Raw genomic sequence first — 26,042 nt, forward strand, 5'->3', positions numbered from 1 at the left:
AAACTTGTCGAGACTAGTTTGTTAATTCCCAGATGTAGCACAGCCTAATCCCTGAGGTTTGTGCAGGAATGTGCTAGTTCTCAATTCCCTTAATTCTTCTAATGAAAAATAAATGTATCCAATGTCACTGTAGTGAAAACCAATGGTTGTTCTTTTCAGTCATCCACAAATGTTGAGAAACAGACAACCCTATACAAGATGAGCCCTTTGGAATGCTTACCATTTTTTCCCCACGTATTTGTGTGCTGCCTTGCTGCAGTATGGCTCTAGGCACAACCACAATGTCAATACAGTTCATGTGTTGTTTTTCTTACTTAGTGTGTGCATGCAATTACATAGCCCTGCAGGTTAGGAACCAAAATATATTGCACATCAGCGATTTCAGCTTGGGCTTCAACATTTTGAAGAACAGCTGCCTCTCTGTTCAAAGAGTACTGAGGAGCACTTCAGGAGAAGGAAAACTTGTAAATGGTTACAGCAAATGGCTTAGTTTGTCAAGCTATTTTTAATGCAGAACTGGGAACTGCTGTCTCCTATTGTAGAATGGGTATCAGACTTCTGATCTAAATAAGAAAAGCCTAGCAAAGATTTGATTAAATGCTAACAGACTACTATGGGGCATCAGTGGTAGAAAGCAGTACAACTAAACATAGGTTAATGGCTAATTTTGTTCAAGCTGCAAGGGGTGTAAAAAATAGCATGTAAAAATAGATACCATCCTATTGTTTCCTTTTAAGTGTTGTTGTTTATTACTAGAGGCTAGATCAGTTTTGGAAGAAATATTAAGAATGGAAATTCACGGTCATATGTCCAAAATCAAGAGACAGTATTACCCTTTACAAGACTGGGGGGCTATCAAGTTCATTAAACTGTTTTAGAGTCATGGATTAGGACATTTGAGATACTGCTTATTAATATAGTGACATTAATCCTAGGGATAGTCTTCCCTAAGAAAAATAATTGATATGTCTAGTAGTCAAAACAAAAAGAAGTCCTTTAGAATTAAAATATCTCAGAATGTCTCTTGAATTTGCTTTTCCTGTTTCAAGTAATGGAAGGTTACTATTACACCATAAGGCAGAAGTTGCCAGCGATTCACAGTATATTTTAATTCCAACTTTGTTCTAAGCCTCATTTTATCAGTTGATGGAAACTATGAAATTTCCCATATTTAGTCTAAAATGAAAGATGTTACTTTGGGGAGGGAATAGCTTCAAGCCAATTCATTTCAATCAGTTTTTAATTATTCTAGCACGATAAGTATTTCTGCCTGTATGTATGTAAAAATGTTATAATTTGAAACAACTGGAACTAGCTTGGCTTGTGGCCTGATCTTGCAATTGCTTTTGCACCAGATCTATCTCACTGCTTCTTTGGGACTGTTCACATGTGTTAGAATTAATGAGATTGAGTTCTTGTGCTGTCATTCTCAAAGAAATCTTCTAAGGTACAAGCCAAGTTTGTAGCCAACTGGCTTACTGTGTTTAAATATTTTAAATCAAAAATATTTTAAGTTATCATATGTAGTTCTAGATGGGTTAGCCTTAAAACTGGCACCGTTTCTGTATTATTATTATTTCTGTTCCAGCAGTACCTGGCAGCATTTGCAAAGCTGTTATTGTGTGAGGTGCACAGAAAGCAGTCCAAGTGATAGACTGCTCCCCAAAGGATTAACACTTGTTATTTAACCAGGCTTTATTTGCTGAGGATCATAGAAGCTGGGAACAGACCTCTGGAAGGCTGTAGTCCAACACCCTGGTGAAGCATGGCCAATTTAGGTCAGATTGGTCAGGTCCAGTCAAGTTCTGAATCTCCAAGGATGGAGATTGCATGACCTCTGGGCACCTGTTCCAATGCTTCATCACCCTTGTGGTGAGAAAGCTTGTCCTAATACTGGAATTTCCCATGTTCCAGCTTGTGTCTGTTGTCTCTGGTCCCATCCCTTCAAGAAGACTCTGGCTTCATTTTCTCGATATCCACCCATTAAATTGCTGTAGACAGCAATTAGATCTCCTCTTAGCCTTGTGTTCTTAAGGCTGAACAAGCCCACTTCTCCAAGCCTTTTCTTGTATGTCCTGGTCTTTGGCCCTCTTAGTATCTTGATGACCTTCTGCTGTAGTATGCTGTAGCATGTCAGTGTCTCACTTGTGCCAGAGATCCCCAAAATAGATACCATGGTGCAGATCTGGTCTTGTAAATGCCAAGCAGAGGATCCAGGACATCTTCCTTAATGTGGCTCCCCCAGGCACACAACAGCTAGGAACACTCGGCAAAGGTTCATATCACAGCTTCATTCTCATTTATAACCAGGGTAAACTAGTACTGCTGTTGAAAGTATTACCTGGTTTAGATTGGCTTTCGGGGGTAGTAGGGGATTGGGGTGGCATTAATTTTAACACAAATCTGCCTTGCAATTCAATTTGTTTCCTGGCCACACAAATGGCTGTGCTGGCACAAGAGATTGGACCACGTGAGCTGGAGTGGAAGGGATAAAGGAGAACTGTTATTTACTGTAGCAGTGCTGGTTTGTGTTAACTTACTGTGACTAGCCTACAGTCTAAAGAGGCATGAGAGCTAACTAAGACTAGTGAGGATTATGGCCACAAACCTTCATACCAGTTAAATGAAAAGCTTCAGTTGAATTTCTCTTCCACTTTCGTAAACAAAATTCGGAGAATTCTGTGTAGATTATTTATATAATACCCATCGTAGGTTTATGCTGACAGCAGTTTTGTGGAATGTCCTCTTCCTTTAATAGGTCCATTGAACTGAGGAGTTTTATGGGACTAGCTGCAGAAAAACAAGATTCTCAATTTGCTGCTCTTTTGTACAGTGCTATGGCAAATGTCCACATTGGGCTTTCAGTATTGTTATTCAATTTTTTCTTTACATAACCATTAGTTATTTCCTTCAATTGTACCACAGTTTGTTTTTTAAATAAGATTCTACTGAAGGGAGGAACTTAGAAACTCACCACAGTATTTAACATCAGTTGACATTTACCGCAATCTCTAATTATTGGCACAGAATCTGTCTGGCTTCTGCTGCTTTTATGGCTCTTCCAGCTTGTTCCAGTGTTTTTTAGTGTTACCATCCTGCTGTAGATGAGTTAGATGATAGGGGTTTCAAGTAGTTGAAGATCTACTTTTATACAGACTCTGTCTGTTCAAAATAAGTTTGTTTATTGATACAAGCAGTGTAAAGATGAAAAGAAAGATTTCTGCAGATACTTGCACATATCAGTCCCAGAACAATTCTTTTACTATCTAAGCAAAAAAGCCCTGTTGACTTGGGGCTCAGCAAGCACAAAGAGGGCATACAACATATGTGCTTCATTAGGAAGAATATTATATTTAAATACTTCATTTACCTTGCTCATGAAAAGTGTAAATTCAAAGTAAATAAACCCAAATTAGAGTTACTGTTTCTCTACCAAAACCAAATCCATTTTTGTCCTGGAGACTTTGCAACATTAGGTAAAATGTTTGGAATTATTGCCCCTCGTAAAGTACATTGGAAATTAAGTTAACCAGTTTTAGTCAAGGATTTGTGTTAGTCCATTTTTATTCCTGTAACATGATGTGCTAGGTGTTCTGGATACAGGAATACACTGTCTAAGCTCCAGAGAGCTTAAAAATCATGAAAAGGCACAGACTCTAGACACTTGAATATTAGAATAGAGTGTATGTATCTTATAATACTATTTATTTTCTGTTCTTCGTTTCTCCAAAGCCATTATTGACTATTGACTCCTTGCAAACCTTGCCAGAAGATACATTCAAAAGATTTTGTGAGATCCTATTTGAAACAAAGGTTCTTCTTTGCAAATGCTTTTAGAAGCTTTTAAAAACTGAAATAGGTTCCATTTGCTTCAATAGTTTGTATTGCAAGAGATGTTTGAGCAGCATGGTGACGTGCTAGAGAAAATTTGATGGGTCTACATACTGTCTTCAAATTTAGAGCTTACTATATCCTTGCCTGGGATCAGTGAGGTTAAATAAGGTAGTTTTCAGTTGCATGTGCACATTAACCACACCTTGCCCCTGCACTGGACGAATTTACCCACCAAGGTCTGTGCCACACCAGATTCTGCCTTGCAGCGATCAGCTCAACAATGCTTGAAATCTTTTCTGCATTTGTCTAAGTAGGGACTGAGAACTTGGTCCTGTACATTTGAAAATGAAAACCAGTAAGTACTCTGATAACATGGCCAAGAAGGCCAATGGCATCCTAGGGTGCATTAGAAAGAGTGTGGTTAGTAGGGCAAGAGAGGTTCTGCTCCCCCTCTACTCTGCCTTGGTGAGGCCGCATCTGGAATATTGCATCCAGTTCTGGGCCCCCCTGTTCAGGAAGGACAGGGAATTGCTTGAAAGAGTCCAGCACAGAGCCGCAAAGATGATGAAGGGAGTGGAACACCTCCCTTATGAGGAGAGTCTGAGGGAGCTGGGGCTCTTTAGCTTGGAGGAGACTGAGGGGTGACCTCACCAGTGTTTACAAATATTGTGAGAGTGGATGTCAGGATGATGGAGCTAGGCTTTTTCCAGTGATATCCAGTGGCAGGACAAGGGGCAATGGGTGTAAACTGGAGCACAGGAGGTTCCACGTTAACATCAGGAAGAACTTCTTTACTGTAAGTGACAGAGCACTGGAACAGGTTGCCCAGGGGGGTTGTGGAGTCTCCTACATTGGAGATTTTCAAGGCCCGCCTGGACAAGTTCCTGTGTGATGTACTCTAGGTTACCCTGCTCTTGCAGGGGGGTTGGACTGGATGATCTTTTGAGGTCCCTTCCAACCCTTGGGATTCTGTGGTTCTGTGACACTATAAACTCTAGGGAGTGTGTTGGCATAATCTGGCCCTTCAGAGCCGAAGGGTGGCTTCTCTCTCCTGGGTCAGGCTGAAACACAGGAAATTACAGTGGCAAGCAGCGGGCGCTGACTCACAGCTGGGGGTGGTTTACTCGGGGATGGCTGTAGTAGTTCCTGTCCCCAGCTGTCTGCCTTCCCTCTCTTTACTACAGGCATGGCCCGTGCTCCATAGAGCAGTTGCTTCATCACTATAGTTTATAGGCTGTTATATCAAGAAGTATGGGTGCTGAATTCAAGGTTCAGTCATGCAGAGGAAGGTACTTCGAAATACTTCAGCAGCTGTTTCTCAAGAAGCCAGCTTGGCTTCCCAAGAAGCCAGTGTAGCAGAGGTCAGGAAGAGGAGCGAGTGAATAGCTTCCAAAGGAAGTTTACCACTGAAAGTAACCCTAAGAGAGTGGAAGCTATGCCCAGTTACTAGGCAGTTAACTAAAAACACTTCAGACTGCATTTTTCAGATCCAGCAGCAGCCTTGTAGTGCAAGATAAAGTCGGACTTCCCTCTCCTCCATCAAGCAGGACAAGATGTAGTAAAGACAGCAAAATAGAATATGTCTCTTTATTTACAATTGAAGGCATACTGTCTTATGCCAATGTATTTTCTCTTCCTTTCCTTGCTGTTTCATTCTTGTTCTCTTCTCTGCCAAAAGAAAAAGTACATGACAGTTGACAATGCTGTGCCTTCAAGATGTATGAAGTGGCGAAAAGGATGCTTGGTTCTGGCATCTTCATTGCAAATTTTTGGGGAAAATTTGCTCAATTTTCTCTTCGTTGGGTGGAACTACAAGAGATTAATTTGAAGAGCCAACTGGGAGATGCTGACTTAAGGTCACCATCTGTTAGAAAAAGAGTTTATCTGTGTTTGCACAGAGCCAACACAGAAGAGTCTTAGTTTTGACAGAAGCCTATGGACATGGCCATTACACAAATATATAATAATCATGTAATGGGCCTTTGCCCACAGCAGGCTCCAGATAACATTTAGGTATTTTTATCTAAAAATATATATTAAAGTGAACAGGGTGGTCAAAGTTGAGAATTAGTTTTTCCTCTTGAAGATATTTTCCCTTCTGATTTCCCTTAGCTGAACACTGAGAATTCAATAGAGGGTTTTGAAAGTTTCTCACTTGGTGCTAAATATCCCCCAGCAATAGTGACCGAGTCGCCATGTAGCATTTTGCACATTAGAGCACAAAATGCTTTTGCCAAGGCTGTGCCCTTGTGTTCATTTCACACATGAAGAAACTGAGGCACGTGGGAGAAATGTGATTTTATTAAGAGCTGCATGCCAGGTAAGTCATAGAAACTGGAACAGAAACCATGCCTCCTGCGTCTCTGCCTAGGCTACTCTCTTACTCTCTTAGTGTGCTGTGCCTGAAGTACCCAGTGATTTCAGATGAGGAGCAAGACATAACTGAATATCAGTGTAGGAAGTGGTTTCATGATCATCCCATAATACACATTTAGAAATCATATTAATGTTTTCAAATGCAACTGTTGTCCAAAAAATGAATCCTGTCAGACTGTGATTTTCATTTGTGTGGGTTATTTTCCAGGCTGAAATTTTAACGGGCATCCCAGTTGGCAACCTTGAAGATGCTGGAAAGGTGGGACGCATGCTGTTAGAAAGAGGGTGTAAGCTAGTAATTGTTACTCTTGGAGCAGAAGGCTGCATGATGATATCAGTAGAAGAACCCATTCCAAAGCACGTTCCTGCTGGGAAGGTCAGGGCTATGGACACTACGGTACGTTTTTGTGGTTTAACTGTCTTGCTTTGGAAAAGACTGCTTAAGCACTAAGGGAAAGCAATGAGTAATCAGCCAAATCTTTGGGCACTAGCACAAAGGCTAATTTATGATGTGAAATTGATATCTTGCTTCCAGCCTCTCATATATTAAATGTCAGTTCACTTGAGTTTTATAGCCTGTATTGTAGATGAGCTAGAATTATTATACATACTGATAATATCTTCATGTTCCTCCTTTACTGAAGTCAGTACCTGTCTCTGACTGTAATGTGTGATGCCTGTGGCTTGAGCTGCAGTCCTGCTTTTTCACCTTTGCCCAGTCATATAACTCATCTTGTCCAGAACTCAAATGCTGTGGGAGAAAGTAGTTACTACTGTCCCTACAGTCTGAAACTGAATGTTTGGCTCTTCCGACACAAGTGTGAATTGCTTACCAGGTCCTAGCATAGGATGCTCAAAGACATCATTTTTAGAGAATTTAGTGGAATAACCCTAAAGTTCTTGCTGCTTCATGACAACTATTTTCTGATGATAGGTAAGGGATACTTGGTCAGAGGCATTTTAGTTTAAATGCATTACCCCCAGCAAAAAATGAGAACAGGACAGGCAATAGTTAAGATAGCACTGCTATGAAAACCTTACCACATTGCACATATGGGGCTATTTTGTGTTCCTAGTATTATCTGACATAAATCCAAAATAATTCCAGTGGAGTTACTGAGAGCAGAGCAGGTCACGTTGTATGTACTAACTATACATTTAAATGCCTGTTATAATAACGTCATATTACATATGTTCTGTTACAATAGTTCATTAAAATCCTGGAGATTTTGCCATCTGGTGCATTCCATATCTGAATTGCATTAATAATAACTAGTTCTTGTAGCATGTTTTTTATCCATGGACCTCATACTGCTTCACAAAGAAGGAAAGCAACTGCTTAAAAGAGTAGGAAACAGAGGCATAGAGGACTGAAATTACCTAGCTCAGTAGCATGCAGTGGCAGAGCTAGAAGTATAGTCACTTCATCTAAGACAGAAGATCACTCATAGATTTGGACTGTGATGTGCTTAAATTGTGGAAGGCTGTTTCACTGTTAAATTTAATCCTTTTCAATTTAACTCTGAAACAGAGATACTTTGGCTTTATTTTCCTCTTCTGCCCCTTTGTCATTTCGAAGTTTGACCTTGAGTTAGTGCTGAATTTGGAATGCCCTGAAGTTCTGGTTTAAGGAAGTATTGCTGTACTGTACTATGCATAAGGTTCCTGGTAGGGGACTAGAGACACCAAATTGCTCTGCCTGCTTTTCACCACTGACTTAGAAATGCTAAGGGAGCAAAAGGCAGAGCTCCCAAAGCTGCCCAGAAACAGGGTTTATCAGCTTGGGAGCAACACCTTGTGAACCTGGCAGTGTGGCTTGCTCTGAGTTGCTAAAACCACTATTGCTATCAAAGATTAGTGTTAGAGTTTTTCTTTACATCACACAGAAGTGATGAAGAAGAAACATGTGTGATCTGCTTCTTCAAAAGAAGCAGACAATTGCTGCCAGATCAGCTATTGTTTGATATCTTAAGATATTTGCTGCTCTTGGAATAAAACAGCAATACTGAAACCACACACTGGGGCTGAAAAGTGCTTTTTATCTTGCCTAGCAGTTCAGAGATTCATGACTGAACTAATTCAATGCTCCTCTTTTTTCTTTTTCTTTTTTTCTTCTCCTTTATTTTTAAATGAAGCAGTTTCTTTGAGTTTACTGAATCCTTGCCCTGCCTCCTTGTGGCCAACAGGTTATTGGCTTTCACATAGCAGAGGATTTTCACAGTTAATTTTGTTAATCTGCTTAAATACCAGTGGGTTGTTTTCAGTAAAACAGCTGTGCTCGGTTTACTCTTGCAGACTGAATGAAACAAGATGTGTTGGCCTTCCATTAGAAATCAGTGCTTAGACTGATTATCACTTTGCCTAAAAGCAAGTGGTTTTAAAGCAGCCCTTCCAATCATCCTCAAGTAACCTGGATAACTCTGTTACTAAGATAAATACTGAAGGTCCTAGTAGGACACATTACTGTGTTCAGAGGCATGTCTGCAGTGGATCCTTCCCTGGGAGAATAAACTCAAGCTGTTAGGTGGCTTAGCAAGTAGCCACCTACCCACAGAGTATTCAGAGCTGCTCATGTGTAAGCTCTTAGCATGTAATTTAAAACTAAACAAAACTTGCTACCTTAAACTGCCCTAACTTCAGCAGCTCAAGAGATCAGGGAGTCATTTCTTAAGCTGCCATAATCCAGTCTCATCTGGTTATGTGCCTGTATCCATATTGGCATTGTTTGGATCCACAGAAGGTAAAGTTACCACCAAACAGAGTTAAATGTGTGTGTAACTCATCACAGGACTTGCAAAAGACTGCAGACCCCTTAGGAAAACAGGCTGTATTAAAACAGAGCGTGTCACTTAGAAGACACACACTTGAGATACAAAATGAACTTCAAAGGCTTCCTTCACTGCAGAATTTTCCCCATAGCTGCCACCACTGCCCGGAGTCCTCTCTGCAGCAGTGCAGCTTTAGCACTGCCTCCTGGCCCTTTCTGCCGGCCACAGCAATTCTGGACCTCTTTTACAAGAACATACTTGCAGAAGGACAGCCACAAAGATTAAGAATTTGAGTTCCCTTAGTCTCACATTGTGTGCTCCCCATTCTCTGTGCTCATAGGTTCATCAGAGAGACTGAGGGTTGTTAGACCATAGAGCCCAGCTCTTCCTCGTAGCTCTCGAGATGGTTAATCCCAGATCTTATTGGCAGAACACTGGGAAAAGCTGGCTCCATCTCCTGCTCTGTGGTGGAACATGAATCTTCAGGATTGAAAATCTGGCATTTTTCACCCACACTAAATCAATACTATAAAGGGGAAAAAAGAGGCTTGTTGATTTCTTTTTTTTAGCACTAATTATCTTAATGTGGGCTTTGCTAATGTATGCAATGCTTCCCATGACTGTTAGCAGAGCTCTCCATACACAGTCCAAAACATGTAGAGCACGAATAGGCGTTCAGAAGGAAGTTTTGCAAGACGTGGTATTGTAAAGCTGAAACATCTGTTTCTCCTGCTATAGCTAAATAGTGCAACAAGCTTTTGTTAAGAAAATAAACTTTCCCTTCGTTTTACTAGTTTCTGCTATTTTCTATAGGCAAATTCTGAATAAAAACAAAAATAAGTGAATTATTGGAAAATATACTATATGAAAGAAACACCTGATGAAGCTCACTAGTCATATCAATCTGTATTTAAAGCAGATGACCTACTTTGGAGACTTTTGACATATAGAAAAGTATCGATGTGTAGATAATATAAGAAAAGTGTACGTTATAATCTGTTTTCATTACTTTAAATAGTTGCTTTTAAATTCAGTTGACTGCATGAAGTTAAATATATGCATTTGTTTTATTTTTGGAAGGAGCTATTTCCACTTTAGGTGAAGCTCGTACGAGAGGCTGCATTAAAATAGCTATGAAGGATAATTATATAACTCCACTTCTATGACACTTCTTCAGTTGGTAGCAGAAGGTTTCCCAAACCATTCACAAATTTGATAACCATTTCATAGAAAACAATCATATCATACACACACATTTAGCAGTTGAGTGTGTCTGTGTGTGAAGCAGTTTGCCTGCTGCCAAAGCAGAAGCACAGCTGAGGTGGAACGCAGCAGCTGCTTGAGAACACAGCTGTGGGACATGACTGAACACCACCAGGTCAAAACTGTACTTGAGGTGAAGTGGATGATCTGTGTGATGAACCACATGATGATCCTGGATCGTGGCATCTGCTGCTGCACAAGCCCTGAGCACACCATCCTGGCAGAGGCATTCCCAGTCTGATGACAGGGAAGGCAACACCATTATCTATGGTGTGGGGAATGAAGTTCTGCTCTTTCTGCCCCTTCACCCTCACTCTCCCCCTCTGCTTCTGCAGTCACGCAAAGTGTAATTTACAGCACTATTTACATCTATTTACATTTACTAATTATATTCCATTCAAACTGCCAAGGAAAATTTGTCAGAAGAAAGTAATTACTCAAACCTGGAATGTGGCCAGCAGTGAGATTAGTTCCCTTCCATTTTGCAAAGGAGGACTATAGGATTTAACAGAGCTGAGTGCTTCAGGTGGCAGCTGGGGACCAAGTCGTGCCCCTGAGGTACTGTGGAGGCCTGCCTAGGGCTTGGTATGTGCAGGTGGGCTTTGTGGGGGCACTCAGGCTGTCTGGAGCTCCAGGTTATCCATGGGTTGTCCGTGCCAGGCCTTCCTGGGACGTGGGTCAGTCTAGTGGCCAGAAGCCGTGGCAGGCTGGAACATGTCTGCTGGCTCTGGGGCTGCACCCTGGGACGAGGGGCTTTGCCTTTTAATGTCATTGCTCTTTGTAGTTAAAGGTGGGATATCCTGTCTAGGATCTATGCTTTGGCACAGGCAGAATCTCTCCTGTGTGGAGGTACTAGTGGAAAATGCTGACCAAGCAAGCCAGAACTGCCCCACTGATACCCCCTACATCCCCATTTCCAGCACAGAGGTCACTCTGGGGAGGGAAGTACTCTAGGGTTAGTTTTTGTAACGTTTGGTTTGCTCTAGAGCCCAGTTTGAATCAAGATGCTGAATAGCACCCACATATGCTTGCATCAGCTAGGGTGACTTTCTTATTTCCATCCCATCAGGAGTTTTAAGTACAGTTGCTCTGCTTAAGCTCTCTTCATCAGCTTTTACTTGACCTCAAGGTTTGCACATGCCAATGCTGTGTGCACAAAAATCCTGCATTAGCACACTCATAATCAGGAGATCAGGCATCTGCATATCTGGCTTAGGCATGGATGTATTCCTGTAAAGGCAAATAGAGGCACTTGGGCACACAATGTTTAAATGGAACTTTCTAATCACTTTTCTCTAGGTGCCCCTAGTCCAAACAAGTCCATGGTCTCCCTTTTAAACCCCATGGAGAACCCAGCATGGTTAACTTCACAGTATTTCTAAGCACAACATTAGATTCCCTGTATCATTTCTCATGTTACCAGCATTTTCCCTGTCTGGTTGTGCTTTTGGATACAGAGAGTACCCAACCTACTGAGAGAAGCTGAGGATCTCAGCTTAGGTTGATCTCCTTAGCCTTATGGCCTTTATAAGCCATGCTTATAAACAGAAAACTTATTTGAGACATGATCAAATTCAAAGCTTAATCTACCCAGTTATGCCTGAATTTGACATGAGCGTATGATTTATTCCGTAGAGTCTTACTCTGTGTGACATTCTCAGAGACAGATGATACATACTATTTGTCACCATCATAAATGTTACCACTGTTTTTTCATGTCAGTTCTGCAAAAGGAAGGCTCATTGCTAGAATATGAATTTGTCATCAGATGTTTTGTGTTCGAGTCCTACTAAGTTTCCCTCTGATTTCTTATTGCAATATATTACATCTGGCTCTTTTGCTATGGGGGAGAATTAAAAAAGCTGTCTTTAAGCAATTGAGTGCTCACTGTGCAGCTTTGTATTGAACTCTGAAGATGTTACACAATCTTTATTTTAATAACGCCTCATATAAGTGTATAGCTGCATAATTTTAGATATGTGACAGTATTCAGGCCTGTGCAGTAATTGTGGTCTAAAGAAGGCAGTGTGGTTTAGCAATTTGAACAAAGGACTGAGTAAGAGTTCCAGGGCTCTGCAAAAGACTCGCTGTAAATCCTTGGGAGAGTTACTTGTCCTCTTTGTATCCCAATTCATCTATCCGTAAATTGGAGCTGCTATTAATGTATTGCATGTAAACCATGAGAAGTCTGTTTGAGATCAGAACAGAACCTGGGAGGCCTTTTTCCCAGGCTTGTCATATAACCTCAGGCCAGTTGTGCTTCTTTGGGGGCTTTGCAAACTCCTTGAAGTTCTGCTTGAAATTAAGAGGTCTTGTCTGTAAAAATATGGTTTACACTAAAATTCTCTGACTTAGCTGTATCTTCTGGTTGGGAGGAAGCCTGAGCCAGAGGAGTGAAGTGGACACTGAAATAAAGCCTTAGAATATAAATAAATCCAAAACAGTCCTCCTAATAACAGCAATTCTTTGTCTCCTGACTTTGTGGCCTAACGTCTGAAGCTCAAGGGGATATAAATACAACACTCTGTGCAATGACTAATTACTCAAAATTCTGTGCATCAGCAGAAGTGGGACTTGTGGTTGACTCTAATATTATCAAATGCCTTTGCTATTTAATAATCCTGTAGCCGTACATTATTTAGCATGCCGTTTCCACAAAGAACAGTGATTTTATTTCGGCTATCTCTCAACAAAGTAAAAATGCAGCTGGTAGTAAATGAAGCATTTGGCAGACAATGTGTCTGATGTACAGTTCTCTAACTTGCTAAGAAGAGAAAAATGTTGTTGACTGTTTAACCTTTTCCTACCCAAGGATGCAGCAAGGAGTAAAGTGACCACAAAGGGCAAGGTTTTATTTTTCTTCTTTTTCTTTTTTTTTTATTTTTTCTTTTTTCCTTTTTCATTTTTGCCTTTTTTACTTTTTTCCTCTTTTTATTTTTCCTTTTCCTTTTATTTTTTTGTCTTTCTTTTTTTCCTTTTCCTTTTCCATTTCCTTTTTTCTTTTTCTTTTTTTCTTTTTCTTTCCCTTTTTCTATTTTTATTTTTGCTTCCTTTTTTATTCTTCCTTTTTTTCTCTCTCTTTTATCTTTTCTCCTTTCTTCTTTCTTCTCTTTTTTATTTTCTTATCTTCCCTTTCTTCTTCAAGGAGAGAAAAAGTTACTATCGGGCAAACAGCTTATCTATCAGTGGGGTTTATTCACACACCAACACAGGGTAATTATGCCCAGAGCTCCCATTAACATCCCACAAACCGACAGCATAATAGCTTCCTTTCTTTAACACACAACCAAAATAGGTTAATAAATAAGTTTAGTTCCAGTCATAGCCCACTTTCTGACTTAGACTTTTGCGTTCCCTCTTTTACAAATATGGAATCCATTGAATTTTGGAACAGAAAAACCATGAGGAATAAGTTAATCTTCCAGACACTCCAATCAGCAATGTGCACTGTAAATCTATTTAAAGCTGTGTCTATTATGTTCTGAAGTTCAGCTGAACTGTGAAAGGGCACATGACTGAAATCACTGCATTTGAGTTGACTCATGGTTAAGTGTAGATGGGAATTGTTTGGCTCATCACAAGTTTCTGCTTCTGATTCAGGCCTTCTAAAGGCACTTCTGTTTCTGAAGGATTGGCCAGTGGCTGAAGTGTATACAGGTATCCAGCCAGTGATGAGAGGGTTGCATGAGATGTGTCTCTGCATTGCTAGTCAGCTGAGAAATGGCAGATTAAGCCCTCTTTCCTCTTTGAGAGCAGAAAGCGATACTATCCCCATTTCACAGATAGGAGAAATGGAACAAAAAATGTTAGCAATTAGGTGCTCTGAAACACCAGCTAAAAATACCCTCCTCCGAGTTACATGGTGAGTTGGAGTCATGCAGCCAAAAAATGACCCATGCTACTCTCTTTACTTCTAGACAACATTGTCATGGAAGGAAATACTGTTTATCTGCCTAGTAACTGTCTATTTTAATCTGTAAGAACAAACAATGTAAACAAAATGAGCAAACAGAAGCAGGCTTGCACAGAACAATTTGCAGCCTTGTTTTCCAGTGGAAGATTCCACAGACCACCCAGGCTTTGCTCTAGTCCTTTTCTCAACCACGGAGCATCTAATTAAATCCCTTTCCATTCCTGACTCTTAAGTGGAAGAGAGCCTACAGTCCTGTACAGTTTCTTTCCAGATGGAAATGCATAATTTAACAGATAGAGCTGACAGGGAGAAGTGGGCCCAAAGCAGTATTAGCATTTGCCACAAATTGGATTAAATTACAAGGGGGTACTTAATGAAGATGTAGAATAAAAAGAAGATTAAAACCAATATTAGGGGTTTTTTTAAACCCCTTCTAATATTGCAGAGTGCCAGGCAACAAAAGCTTCATCATAAATCTGAGTTTCTGTCCCAGTTACTTTAGTGATACCAAGAATTGTTTGGTTCTGGCTATACACCATCCGTATCAGTTCATGATGTTTTGTCCCATTGTGTCCTACATCTTTGTTCTGTATATGTTTACATAAGTTGCTAAGCACTTTACATTATTTACTACCTCTGTACTCACAACAATCACAATATAAGGTAAAGTACTATTCTTACCACTGCTTTGCAGATGAGGAACAAAAGCACACAGGGACTGGCTTGCCAGTGGCAAGTGAACCTGCTTCCCTTGATAAAACCATAACTTCTTCTCTGTGCTTCTCTTGAACCAGAGTTAGGACTGGAGGAAAAGATTTGTCAGGGTATCAGCTGCCTCATTTTTAGAACTGGACATCATTGTAGATGTCCTTGTAAATGAAAAAGTGCATAGTAATGCAGAGTTGCTTTGCATTGGATGTTTCTTGAAGAGTCTGTAAGGGATTTGTGGAGATAATACTACAAGGACACATGCTTTGGCTCCACTATTGTCATGCTGAGAAATACTCTGGTTCAGAAGTTAACCCATTTGATTGGCCTGGACAGAAAAAAGTAGGGATGCTGGCAGCATTTATGCACCAACTGAATTGTTTTGTTTGGGACCAGAACAAGTGAAGAATACAACATCCAACATCTGTACCTGAGATTGTATTCTGATAAGGTCTAGGGAAGCTAAGTTCAGAAATATCTTCAAGCTGTCTTTGTGCCCTCTCACTTCTGAGATGCTTTAGTAAATGAAACAGTGGTAAAGTTTATACAGGTTGATAGCAGAGTAGGAAATGCCTTTATCGCTTCTCTTGGGCTAACTATGGTTTGCAACATAAATCAAAATCATTGCAGTGGAACATGCTGCATCCCTTTTCTTGATTTGCTCTTCTCCCCCTGTCTTTACAATGAAGCCAGCACATGGTCTCCTCCAAGAGGATGTTCAGTCCTGGTATGTGGCTCACCCTGTGCTCGGAGCAGACATTGGGCCTCCAAATCATGCATACAAGTCAGTTGTAATGGTGTATAGCACTCAGGGATATCTGAGCTGCACAAAGGATGGAGAGGAAGGAAGACCAACTGTGTGCAGCCATCCTTTCTAATTAAATTCCTGCAGTTAAAAATAGCTAGTGGAAGCTGGCGCTTCTGGCACATCCAGAGCGTCACCTTCCCAAGCATCTTTTTCTGGCCTGAGCCGTAGGAAGCTGCAAATGTGATCTGCTGTGTAATAGTGCAGCATATTCTTGGCCAAACTCCTCAGTGTTTTTTACCTCTTGTGTTTATGGTTAGCTTACACATGTCTTACGCCTCCTTTTCTCCTTTAAAGCTAGTTTCTGCAGAGCCAGGTATCATCCTGGCTATTGTGGAATGGAACCTAGTCTGCTCAATTTGTTCATGAGTTCTAGCTATGGTAAGAGAGAAGGCAAGCCTGGCTCCAGAGCCCCTTGCCTGCCTAGTTACCCAATTGCGGTAACGTTGATAATGAACTAAGACCCGATTTCCCCCCAAAGAGATTACATTGCCAGTTCTGGTCACTACAGAAACCAGAAAGGTTTGTGTTGGATCAGTGATATTGCATAATTAGTTTTTCAAAAGAACAAGAACAGAGAAATGAGAATAGTGGGGAAATCAGGCTTCTTGCTTTTGCAAATGCTAACCACAGAAAATGCCAGAAGTTTTATGGCTTGTAAAGAGTAAAGGACTTAAATCTTTAGTAGCCTGTCCCAAAGTCAGAATATGTCTTACAGCTTAAGCTAGACTAATGGCAGGAAGCTAAAGCCGTAAGTTTTGGTGATTGATGACAGTAACTTATAGAAATGTCTTTAATAGAGAGTTTACAGTTGAGTGTAATGATTTTGTCACTTTTCTCAGGATTTTATGTCTGTGTATGTAGAGAAAGACATACAGGTATAAAACCAGCTCTTCTAGAACAATTCCACTGTAGAAAACCAAATTCCAAGTTCTGGCAACAATGTTTATTTATAGCAATGGCTGTAAGTAGTATTGGTTTTATTCATTTCAAAGCACAAATAGACAGAAATTCTTCACTATGAGAGTGGTGAAGCACTGGCACAGGGTGCCCAGAGAAGCTCTGGCTGCCCCATCCCTGGCAATGTTCAAGGCCAGCTTGGACTGAGCAGCCTGGTCTAGTGGAAAGTGTCCCTGCCAATGGAGGGGGAGTTGGAACTAGGTGAGCTTTAAGGTCCCTTCCAACCCTGACCATTCTGTGATTCCATGAAATACAGGGAAAGGGTAAGAAAAGTCTTGTGCCTCATAGCTGCTGTCTGTGATTTTGTTACTGAACTCATTAAGTATGCAGTAAGTATGTTCGTTGTAAAGATCCATTTTACAGTGAATCCCACAGAGAATGCTTTTTGGTGCTTGCAGCATCTTGGTGCTCACCTACTGCTGAAGACCATGGGTGTGGGAGCTCTGTTTTCTGCACATCTGCCCCACTGCAGGTTAAGGGCAGCAGAATGTGTGGGTAGCAGAGAACAATACTCTAGAGCAGAGCAGCAATTCTGGCTTGTAGGTCACATCTGGCTGAACCTAGAGAGAGCAGATACAGCTCGAGTACTCATCGAAAAGTTTAGACAAACTCAGTAGGAAACAGAATGCAGGGAGCTGGCAAGAGGACAATGCTAGAGTGAGCTCAGACCAAGAAAAAACAACTCCTGAAGTCTGGTGGTTTCTTTTTTCCCTGCAGGATATGTGGTTCTGAGGTAGGCAGGAGTAGTGGCCAACAAAGCCTAGTTGCTTTTGAAAGAGGCATTCGAGCATATGGAGCTTTCGTGCAAAAGAAGAATGGCTTTTTGATCAATTCCAGGCGAGATGGCAGTTGTGTCATTCTGAGTGCATCTCATCAGATTAGATGGGATCACTAAGAGTCTTTTGGCATTTTCAGTCGGAGAGAAAAAAACCCATGTGTGGTTAGTGAAATTGCCCAGCAAAGAGGTTTTCCCCTTCTGACTTGGCTGTTAGATTATGGGGTCCTGAAGCCCTGATGTGATACTGGGTGAGACAGTCATGACAATTTGGCCAGTTCTCTCTTGGTTGGGGAGCTCATTGGCTCGTTGTTTGGAAGGGAAACCTACTGCCAGTATTTGCAGGGTACTATCAGCGTAATATGATGTATTCTGGGCAGGGCTTCAGCTGTAGTTTCATATGTTCATTACATGAAATTTGTGAATTAACACATAAGCATGAGCTCTGTTAGGAAGAAATTACAAGTTGGCATGAGCGTGACATGAATAATGAAGGGAATGGAGTACTTCTCAAGGAAGTGAGATAAGTGAAGCTTTTGATTAGAGACTAGCTGTGTGTTGTTGAGGCTTGATAAACCAGTTTGAGAAGTACAAATCAGCCTTCTGAGCAGCTGATATATTTAGTGACAAACTTCAACCACAACTGATTCTGTGCAAGCTCAAGCTTTGGGAAAGGTAGATAGAGCTCCTGTAGCATGTTCAGCTGAAATCTTATTTCTGTTAGTGGCGATATCTCCGTGCTCCCCTGTTGTTGACCCATCTTGGTGTATAAGCTGCTCTTTGCAAGAGTGCCACTGGAGAGTTTTGTGTTGAGCTGAAGTGTGATGAGAGTTCTCCAGTACTGTGTTTTGTGTGTCTGAAGTTTTCTATATGTGCTCCAGCAAAAAAAACAAGTGTGGAGGGTTTCCTCTGCTGACTTGGAGTTTCTCTGTGAGGAATGAACTCTCAGATCAAATGAAAGGAGGTCATAGAACATAGATGTGAAATGGGGGAAGAATCATGTACCAAGGCAAAAGCTAACTGAAGTTTAAACTACAGGTTTACACAGACTTGTATCCTAAATTGAACTATTCCTTGCCAGCCTCTTATCAGTCTGGTAGCAAAGGAATCAGAGTAGCGGTGAATTGTTTGGTTGACGGGAATTTCACGGGTTCAGGAGCATGGATCCATTGTTTTCCAAACAGCGTGTAGAGTTCCTGGTTCAGGGCTCTTACTCCATTGTGTAAGAAAGACATAAATTTGTCACCTCTCATTAATGCTGTCTGGAGTTGAAAGGAGTTTATACGAGCATCATCGCCCTGAATTGTTTCGATGATTCAGAAAACAGTGTTCCCTGTGGGTGAATACTTTGTTGGCTTTCTGGGGTTAGTCTGTAACACGCAATAACTTTCTTCCCTGGTGCTGAGTGGTGAATTGGAATATTATTACCTGGCAGAATGAAGCTCTCCCATGCTCCTTCCCAGGTTTCTTCACTGTGCACTAAGAGAAAGCCATCACCTCGCAGCCACTTTGCTTTTCTTGCAAACAGTGAGATGGGAGCTCCTCTGTTCTGATCCCAACTGAGAATCCAGCAGATATGTGGCACCTCATGGAGGTCCACTCAGTAGTTTTGTACACATCAGTTTTGGGGTTCCCAAGCTGTGCCTCATTTTCAAAGGATGGGTAGCCCGTGTGACCTGCATTGAAGTCCTTGCAGGATCAGGAGCTCTGGATTCAGCCCACAGATGTCTCAAAGTGGGTGTTCTTAACATCCTTGATCTTAAGTTGGGTTCATTTCCTGTCCTCTGAAATGAGAGTGCTATTACCTGCCTTCAAAACAGATGCTGTACAGGGGTCTTGGAATGTAAAGCAGGACTGTGTGTTATTGCCAGATCTCTAGATACTTTCAGCTGTGCTTTTTAGATGACATACAAATTAAAAATTGCAGACTTGTGAATGCTGTTTTATTTCCAACGTTCACCACAAACCAGATAACTTTATAGGGGAATTCATGCATCTGCAATGCTTGTCACTGATCATTTTAGAAACAGTGAATAACTTAATGTAGTAGGATGTTCCAGAAAGGAAAGAAAATGCATGCAGGAGGCCTTGTATTGAGATTAATCTCTCAGGAATGCAGGGGGTTAACGGTCATGCTGATTAATCACTGTTAATGAACCATCAGGAAACCTGTCAGGAAGTGGGTAAAAATTCCTGACAGCTGATGTGAAGCATTTTGTGGTGTGCTTTGGTTTTGATGTTTCCCAACTGATAGTCTGCAGTGGGTGTAGTTGAGTTACCTCTAAGTTCTCAAGGCATGTGAAGGACCAGAGGACATGCTGCCCTCGTTCAGCTTGAGTAAGTGAGCAAGGAATTTTCCCCTTGCAAGGCTATGCAAGTATGATGATGCAACATAAATGCAAGGAAGTCAGGAATTGCTCCTTCCCACAGCTTCCCAGAACAGAGCCTGGAAAAGAGACAGAAAGGAAGCATGATCGTTCCCTCACTCCTCCGGTCCAAGCCCACAGGGTACGGGGGGAAGAGTGGAACAGGCAGCTCTCCCTGTGCGAGTGAGAAGCCAGAGTATTATGTCTTGGATACACAACCGAGTTAATGAATTGCCTGGTGTTGACCGAGGGTGAGGTTTCACAGTTGGCTTAAGCTGATCCAAGATCATGCTGCTGCTGAAAGGAGTGTTTCTAACCTTTCTCTCCTTTGCGCTGGACCAGCTATTGTGGTAATACAGCAGCTTGCTGATCTGCATGGAAGCTGTTTCTTGGCCAGTGTTGGCTGGCTTAGCCTTCAGAAGGATCAGAGAACCGATCTGCTTCACTGCTTGACCTCAGGGGCACTAGTTCTGATGTAGAGGAGGGTGTGGGAACATGAGACAAGGATAAAAACATGAGTGGGGACTGAGCCTTTCAGCCATAACATAACCATGGATTGGCTTAAGCCTATTACGAAACAGCAGTCTGAATCACGTAGTAAAGAGTGTATTGTCAACCTACAGGGAATGCAAATCAACATGTGTTAGCTTACACCTCCCGCCGTTGTCAAACAGTGGCCAAATACAGCCATCCTGCACGTGGCTAGGAGGAAGAGCATGTGGTGAGGCAGCAGCACAACAGCTCCCCATGACTTGGTCTGGAGCATGCAGACCACATCACACAGTGGCAATGTGTTTTGGAGAAGACAAAAGGGAAGAAGAAAGGAGCAGACAAGCACTACTGCCATGGATTCTCTCTCTGTATTTTCCTTCGGCTTAAGATAACATGTTCTAGCTTGTCCTTGTGGCAAGACTGCAGAAACACTCAGTTACCAGAGCACAGATTAAGCATAGTAATGCAGTTGTGGATCCAGACCCCAAAGGTCTGGAGCACAGTGAGCAGAGTGCTTCTCTGAGTATTTCTCCTTTATCTTCAACCCAAGTAGCTTTGCAGTGCTCTCCAGTCTGCACCAAAAGCCTAATTTAGGCCTAAAAAGGTGAGCCCTGCTTATTTGTTCCAAGTTTACTTGGGTTTTATTGCAAAATCTGGTAGTTCCGTGTTAAGGACTTTTTATCATTCTGTTCTGGCTCAGAATTCCATGCACAGATACAGGAATAACAGTGCTAATGGGAAATGTCTTTGTAATTTTCAACTATTTCATGTTTCAGAAGTTTGTGACCTCTAAAGGTGTGCTCCTGTGAGCACAGCCATGCTCAGCCCACCACCAGTACCTGCAGACACCAAGAGTAGTGCGGGAGGAGAGAAGGAGGTGCTCCAGGCTCCAGAGCAGAGATTCCCCCACAGCCCATGGTGAGACAGGCTCTGCCCCTGCAGGTCCCCACACTGGAGCACAGGATGCCTGAAGGAGGCTGTGACCCTGTGGGAAGCCCATCCTGGAGCAGGCTCCTGGCAGGAGCTGTGGCTTATGCAGAGAGGAGCCCATGCTGGAGCAGGGGAATAGAGTGAGGAATCCTCCCCTGGGGAGGAAGGAGCAGCAGAGGCAGTGTGTGATACTGACCACAGCCCCATTCCCTGTGTCTCCCTGCACCACCTGGGGGGAGGATGTAGTGAAATCAGGAGTAAAGTTAAGCCTGGGAAGAAGGTAGGGGTTGGGGGGGAAGTTGTCTTTAAGATTTGGTTTGGTTTCTCACTACCTATCTCTGATTTGATTGGTAATTAATTAAACTCATTTCCCCAAGTCAAGTCTGGTTTGCCCATGATGGTAACTGGGGAGTGATCTCTCCCTGTGCTTATTTTGACCCATGACCCATGAGGAGGACAGGGATAGAGCAGCTTTGGTGGGCACCTGGCCCACCAAAAGGGATATTTCACTCCCTGACTATTTCAGCTGAAATTATCTCTTAGCTGAGACATAGACCCGCATGGCACAGGAGTATCCAAGTATGTCCTGAGGGCTGGAAATGTTTCACTGGTTCCATTGGTCACCTTTCATCAACGCACAAGCCAGGGGTTGTTGTAGGGAGATGTAGGCTTTCCTCACTTACAAGGAATGGATAGTGAGCATCTTCACTGGCAGCTATTTTTGTGTTACATGGGGCTAATTTGTAGTTCGGGTACAGAGTAGGCAAGAGAACAGCAAGGAATGTTGAGCAGATGTGACACAAAGTGATAACATCCTTAGCATAATCCAGTATCACATGGTTGTGGATTCCTATAAATACAACAGGAACTCTCCAAGGCCCAATTCCTTCAGCACAGTTGGGTATCTCTGTTTTGCCATGCCTTTAGACTACAGTGAATCAGTGTAATCCTCAGTCTTTGTTCATTTGTGCACTGCTATGAGTGCTCTTATGAGACTAGAAGCATCATTGCAAGCAACATCATTGATTCTACATTATAATGGAGTTTTTGACAGCTTTTGGATTGATGTTTTGATTTATTCACTAGACAAAGTATTTATCATTACAGGCATGCCTAACGTTTCTCTTGTAGTGCTATACAACGCATCATTCCTTGGGAACATGCTCTTACAATGTATTTAATGGAGTGAATCCATGTAATACACAGAGTGCACACAGGGAATGGCTTTAAACCAAAAGAAGGTAGATTTAGAATAGGTATTAGGAAGAAATTCTTTACTGTGAGGGTGCTGAGGCGCTGGCACAGGGTGCCCAGAGAAGCTGTGGCTGCTCCATCCCTGGCAGTGTTCAAGGCCAGGCTGGACATGGCTTGGAGCAGCCTGATCTAGTGGAAGGTGTCCCTGCTTATGGCAGGAGGGTTGGAATTAGATGATCTTTAAGGTCCCTTCAACCCAAACCCTTCTATGATTCTATGACTGTGACGGAGGGTTTTCTGTGGGTTCAGCAATAACATGATGAGCCAGAGCCTCCTCCTGTTCTTATGTGGTTGCCATCACTCTTGCCCAGGAGGACAGGCAGGGAGGGCAAAGCCTGAGCAAGAGGCTGCCCTGGCACAAAGCAGCTGCAAACACTGTGAACTGTGCTTTTGGCCTCGTGGCCTCCAAGTTTTCTGGTGAACCAGAGATCTTATTGTATAAGTGAAATGCATCCTATTATCCCATGCATGATTGGTTGAAAACTGCTTTCGTTGCTGGAAAGTCTGTTGAACAATATAGTTTCCACTTACAAAGCACTTTCCTTAAAAAGCCTCTCAGGGCAGCATCGTATAAAAATAGTTCTACTAAAGTTGTGAACCAGCTTTTGACAAATCAGGACTAACAAAAGCTAAGGTATAAATAGAAGTGTTTTCGTGGGTTTTCTCTTCTCTAGAGGCACAGAATCTCAATCACTGCTGGATTGTCACACACAAAAATGCCCTTTTCCAGACAAACAGGAAAACAAGGACCTTCCAGACTAGTGGCACAGAGTATAAATAGGTTTTCAAACCCATGAATCTTAGTCAAAACCGTAACATTTACATTTTAGAGCGAGCCACACCATATCAGGCCTTAGTTTTTTGATCTAGTTTTCTGTTTTATTGCATACAAACAAGCATTAAGGAAAGGTTAAACAAGTTACATTTTTATACTTATGGAAGGAATTGTCTCCAGGCACTCAGGGAGATGAAGATTATCTCAAAATCTGCCATGGATTTAGAATTCCTGGAAGACAAATGCTGATGAATGTAAAATATTACATATCCTGTGTTTATATTCAGTGGGCAGAATAAATGCACCTTACCGGTCATTTTCATAATTCATTATTTTTGCAAAGGAGATGTTTGTTGTTGTGGGTTTTTTTGCTTACAGAAGACTTTGAAACAGGTAAATGTAAAATCAGTATTTGCTAATCCAGAGTCTGGATGATCTCGATTTTACTCTGAGCTGGTTCCTCCTTCTGCTCTGCACTGACCTTTGCTGTATCTAGCAAACCCAGCGTAGTTTAATACACAATACCAAAGAGGGAAGGTCTGTTTCTGTAAGCTGAAAATAGTTCTTACTGCAGTTAAACTTGCAGCTGGATCAGTTCTACTGTTGCTTTTTAAGGCATGTTTGGCCAGTCATGTCTGCATGGACCAGAAGTGAGGGTGAACAGGGTATCTGCATCATCACCCTGATGCATGCCACTGTTTGCACTGCAGCAGCTATACTGAAAACACCCCACGTATAAAACATTTACTGACCAGCAACTGAACATATGGCACCATTGGGGTCTGTGGTAGCTGAGCTTTAGATACCAACTCCTTCAGTCTATGTATGGGAAGTAAGGATTTCAGCAAAAGTTTACGGGCATCAAATCCTTCTGTATATTTTCCCAATCATTCCATAAGCCTTTCTCTTGCAAAAACAAATCTAGGTGGCCTTTTGCCATTCTGCATGCAGGTCTGCTCTTTACCCCTTTTCCACCTTTGTAGTCCCCTCATGTTATCCAGCCTCTCCAAAAGGGAGATCTACAGCTGCCTTGCAATGTCAGCGCATCACCCACAAGTGGAGAGGCACGGTAACATTGCAAGGAGAATCACTTACGCTCTCTTGCCATGATGCACACTAAGACCTGGGAGATGTGCAGTTAGTAGCAAACAGTGCAGCAAATGTTTGGGGCAGCATTTAGTTACCTCCATTTAAAAAGATCAGAAAGCCAGTATTCTGCTCAATGCTCCTTGTGAGTAATAGTTTTTGCTATTTGACACCTGATATTCTGAGTATTTCTCATGAAAATAGTATTTGGCCACTTCCACTACCCAGTGATCAGGGTATGAGAAATATTTGAGGTAAAAAGGAGCTCTTCCTGCTACAGCTACAGCATAACAGACCTGAAACTCTACTCCTCTGTAACAGCAGTGCCAAAATAGCTGTAATAATTAATCATGCACTGATTAGATTATAAACTCGTGAGATGGCCAGAGATTCTTGTATTATGCATCAGACAAAAGGCACTGGCAATGCTTAACTAGCACTCATGGGCTCCTGCTCCACCTGCCTTTGTGGGAGCACTCTGGAAACCAGGAGAGAGACAAAGGCCCAGCAGAAGTTGATAAAAGCCTTGGATTGCCCATGGTATGTTCAGGAATACAGAACTGTTGAAACAGGTGCTGCCCATTGTGGGTACAGCTTCCCTGTTAACTTCTGACTGGCCAGATGCTGCTCTCCAATGTGTCCCACTGGGAATGCAATGGGAGACAAGAGTCCAAACACCAGGCTAAGTGAGAGTTAAGCAGGGAGTTTCCCAGCTGGGAATGCCAATGCAAACAGCTGCTGTGGAAGGGCTGGACAAAGAGAGCCAAGGCACAGTGTGGGCGCCTGTATCCTGTGCTTACCCTTGTAGGGACCCCTTGCACTGCCACACTGCTCTGCCTGTCAGCTGCTTGTAACATTACGGACAGATTGCTGTGGAAGTGGTGGGATTTTAGCTGGAATGATCTTACATGCAGCTCATTTTAGGGTAAGTAGGAGTTTAACACTGAGAACCACTAGAACTCAGAATTGGAAAACTACTTCCTAACCTTAACTTCCAGTTAGAAACTTTGCTCAGCTATCTTAACTAACTTTTTCCAGGCCCTTTGCTCTTGTCCCACGACCCTTGGGGCCTATTTGTTACAACTCCAGAGGCAAATCCCCTGAGAGGAGATAGTCCATATGCTGGGGTTTGAATGCAGAAGATATTACCAGTGTGTTCAGTGGAATGCTTTTCCTGATATGACGTATGATTTCCTTAGAACCAGTTTTATGGTACCAATAAGAATTGCTACTAGTCTGGCCTTAGAAATCAAGGCAGTTTTAGGGGAGGAGGGGGAAGGGACCCTGTGGAACAAAATGAGCAAATCTAGTTAAAATGAATCATTTTGCCAGTTGTTGGGGACACTACAAGAGCAGTCAACATCCCAAAACAGCAGTTACTGTTCAAAAGCACTTGGTAGGCAAACAATTATCGTTCTCTGCTGATCAGAGCATCACTAGTAGTAGCTCAGAGCAAGCCAGGGCATGGTGTCCTCCCTGTTTGCCCAGGGCTTATCATGCAAGGTGGACAGAGCATGGGACAGCTCTGCTGGGAGATGTGGCCCAGGGATGGACAGCTGAAGAGGACCATAGATGCCAGGAGAACCTCACTGTCTTCCACCCGTACAGCAAATCATCACAGGTGCCAAAGCTTGCCCCAGGGATAAGAGGGGGTTATGTGAGAGACACAGAACAGACCTTCGTAAGTGGGACCTTTTTAATGAGCAACAGCCAAGCTTTGAAGGCATCCAAATGTAT

General features: G+C 42.2%; 1 protein-coding gene across 5 annotated transcripts in view; it reads left to right on the forward strand.

Annotated features, from left to right (window-relative positions):
- RBKS (ribokinase) overlaps positions 1–26,042 on the forward strand; it is a 73,706-nt gene that overhangs the window by 42,869 nt on the left and 4,795 nt on the right. For all 5 annotated transcript variants that reach the window (XM_034060381.1, XM_034060379.1, XM_034060380.1 and 2 more), the window contains one exon: positions 6,419–6,607. In XM_034060381.1, the coding sequence (XP_033916272.1) occupies positions 6,419–6,607 (189 nt within the window). The remainder of the gene's footprint in view (positions 1–6,418; positions 6,608–26,042) is intronic.

Source organism: Melopsittacus undulatus, chromosome 3, assembly GCF_012275295.1.
Source record: "Melopsittacus undulatus isolate bMelUnd1 chromosome 3, bMelUnd1.mat.Z, whole genome shotgun sequence".
NCBI lineage: Eukaryota > Metazoa > Chordata > Aves > Psittaciformes > Psittaculidae > Melopsittacus > Melopsittacus undulatus.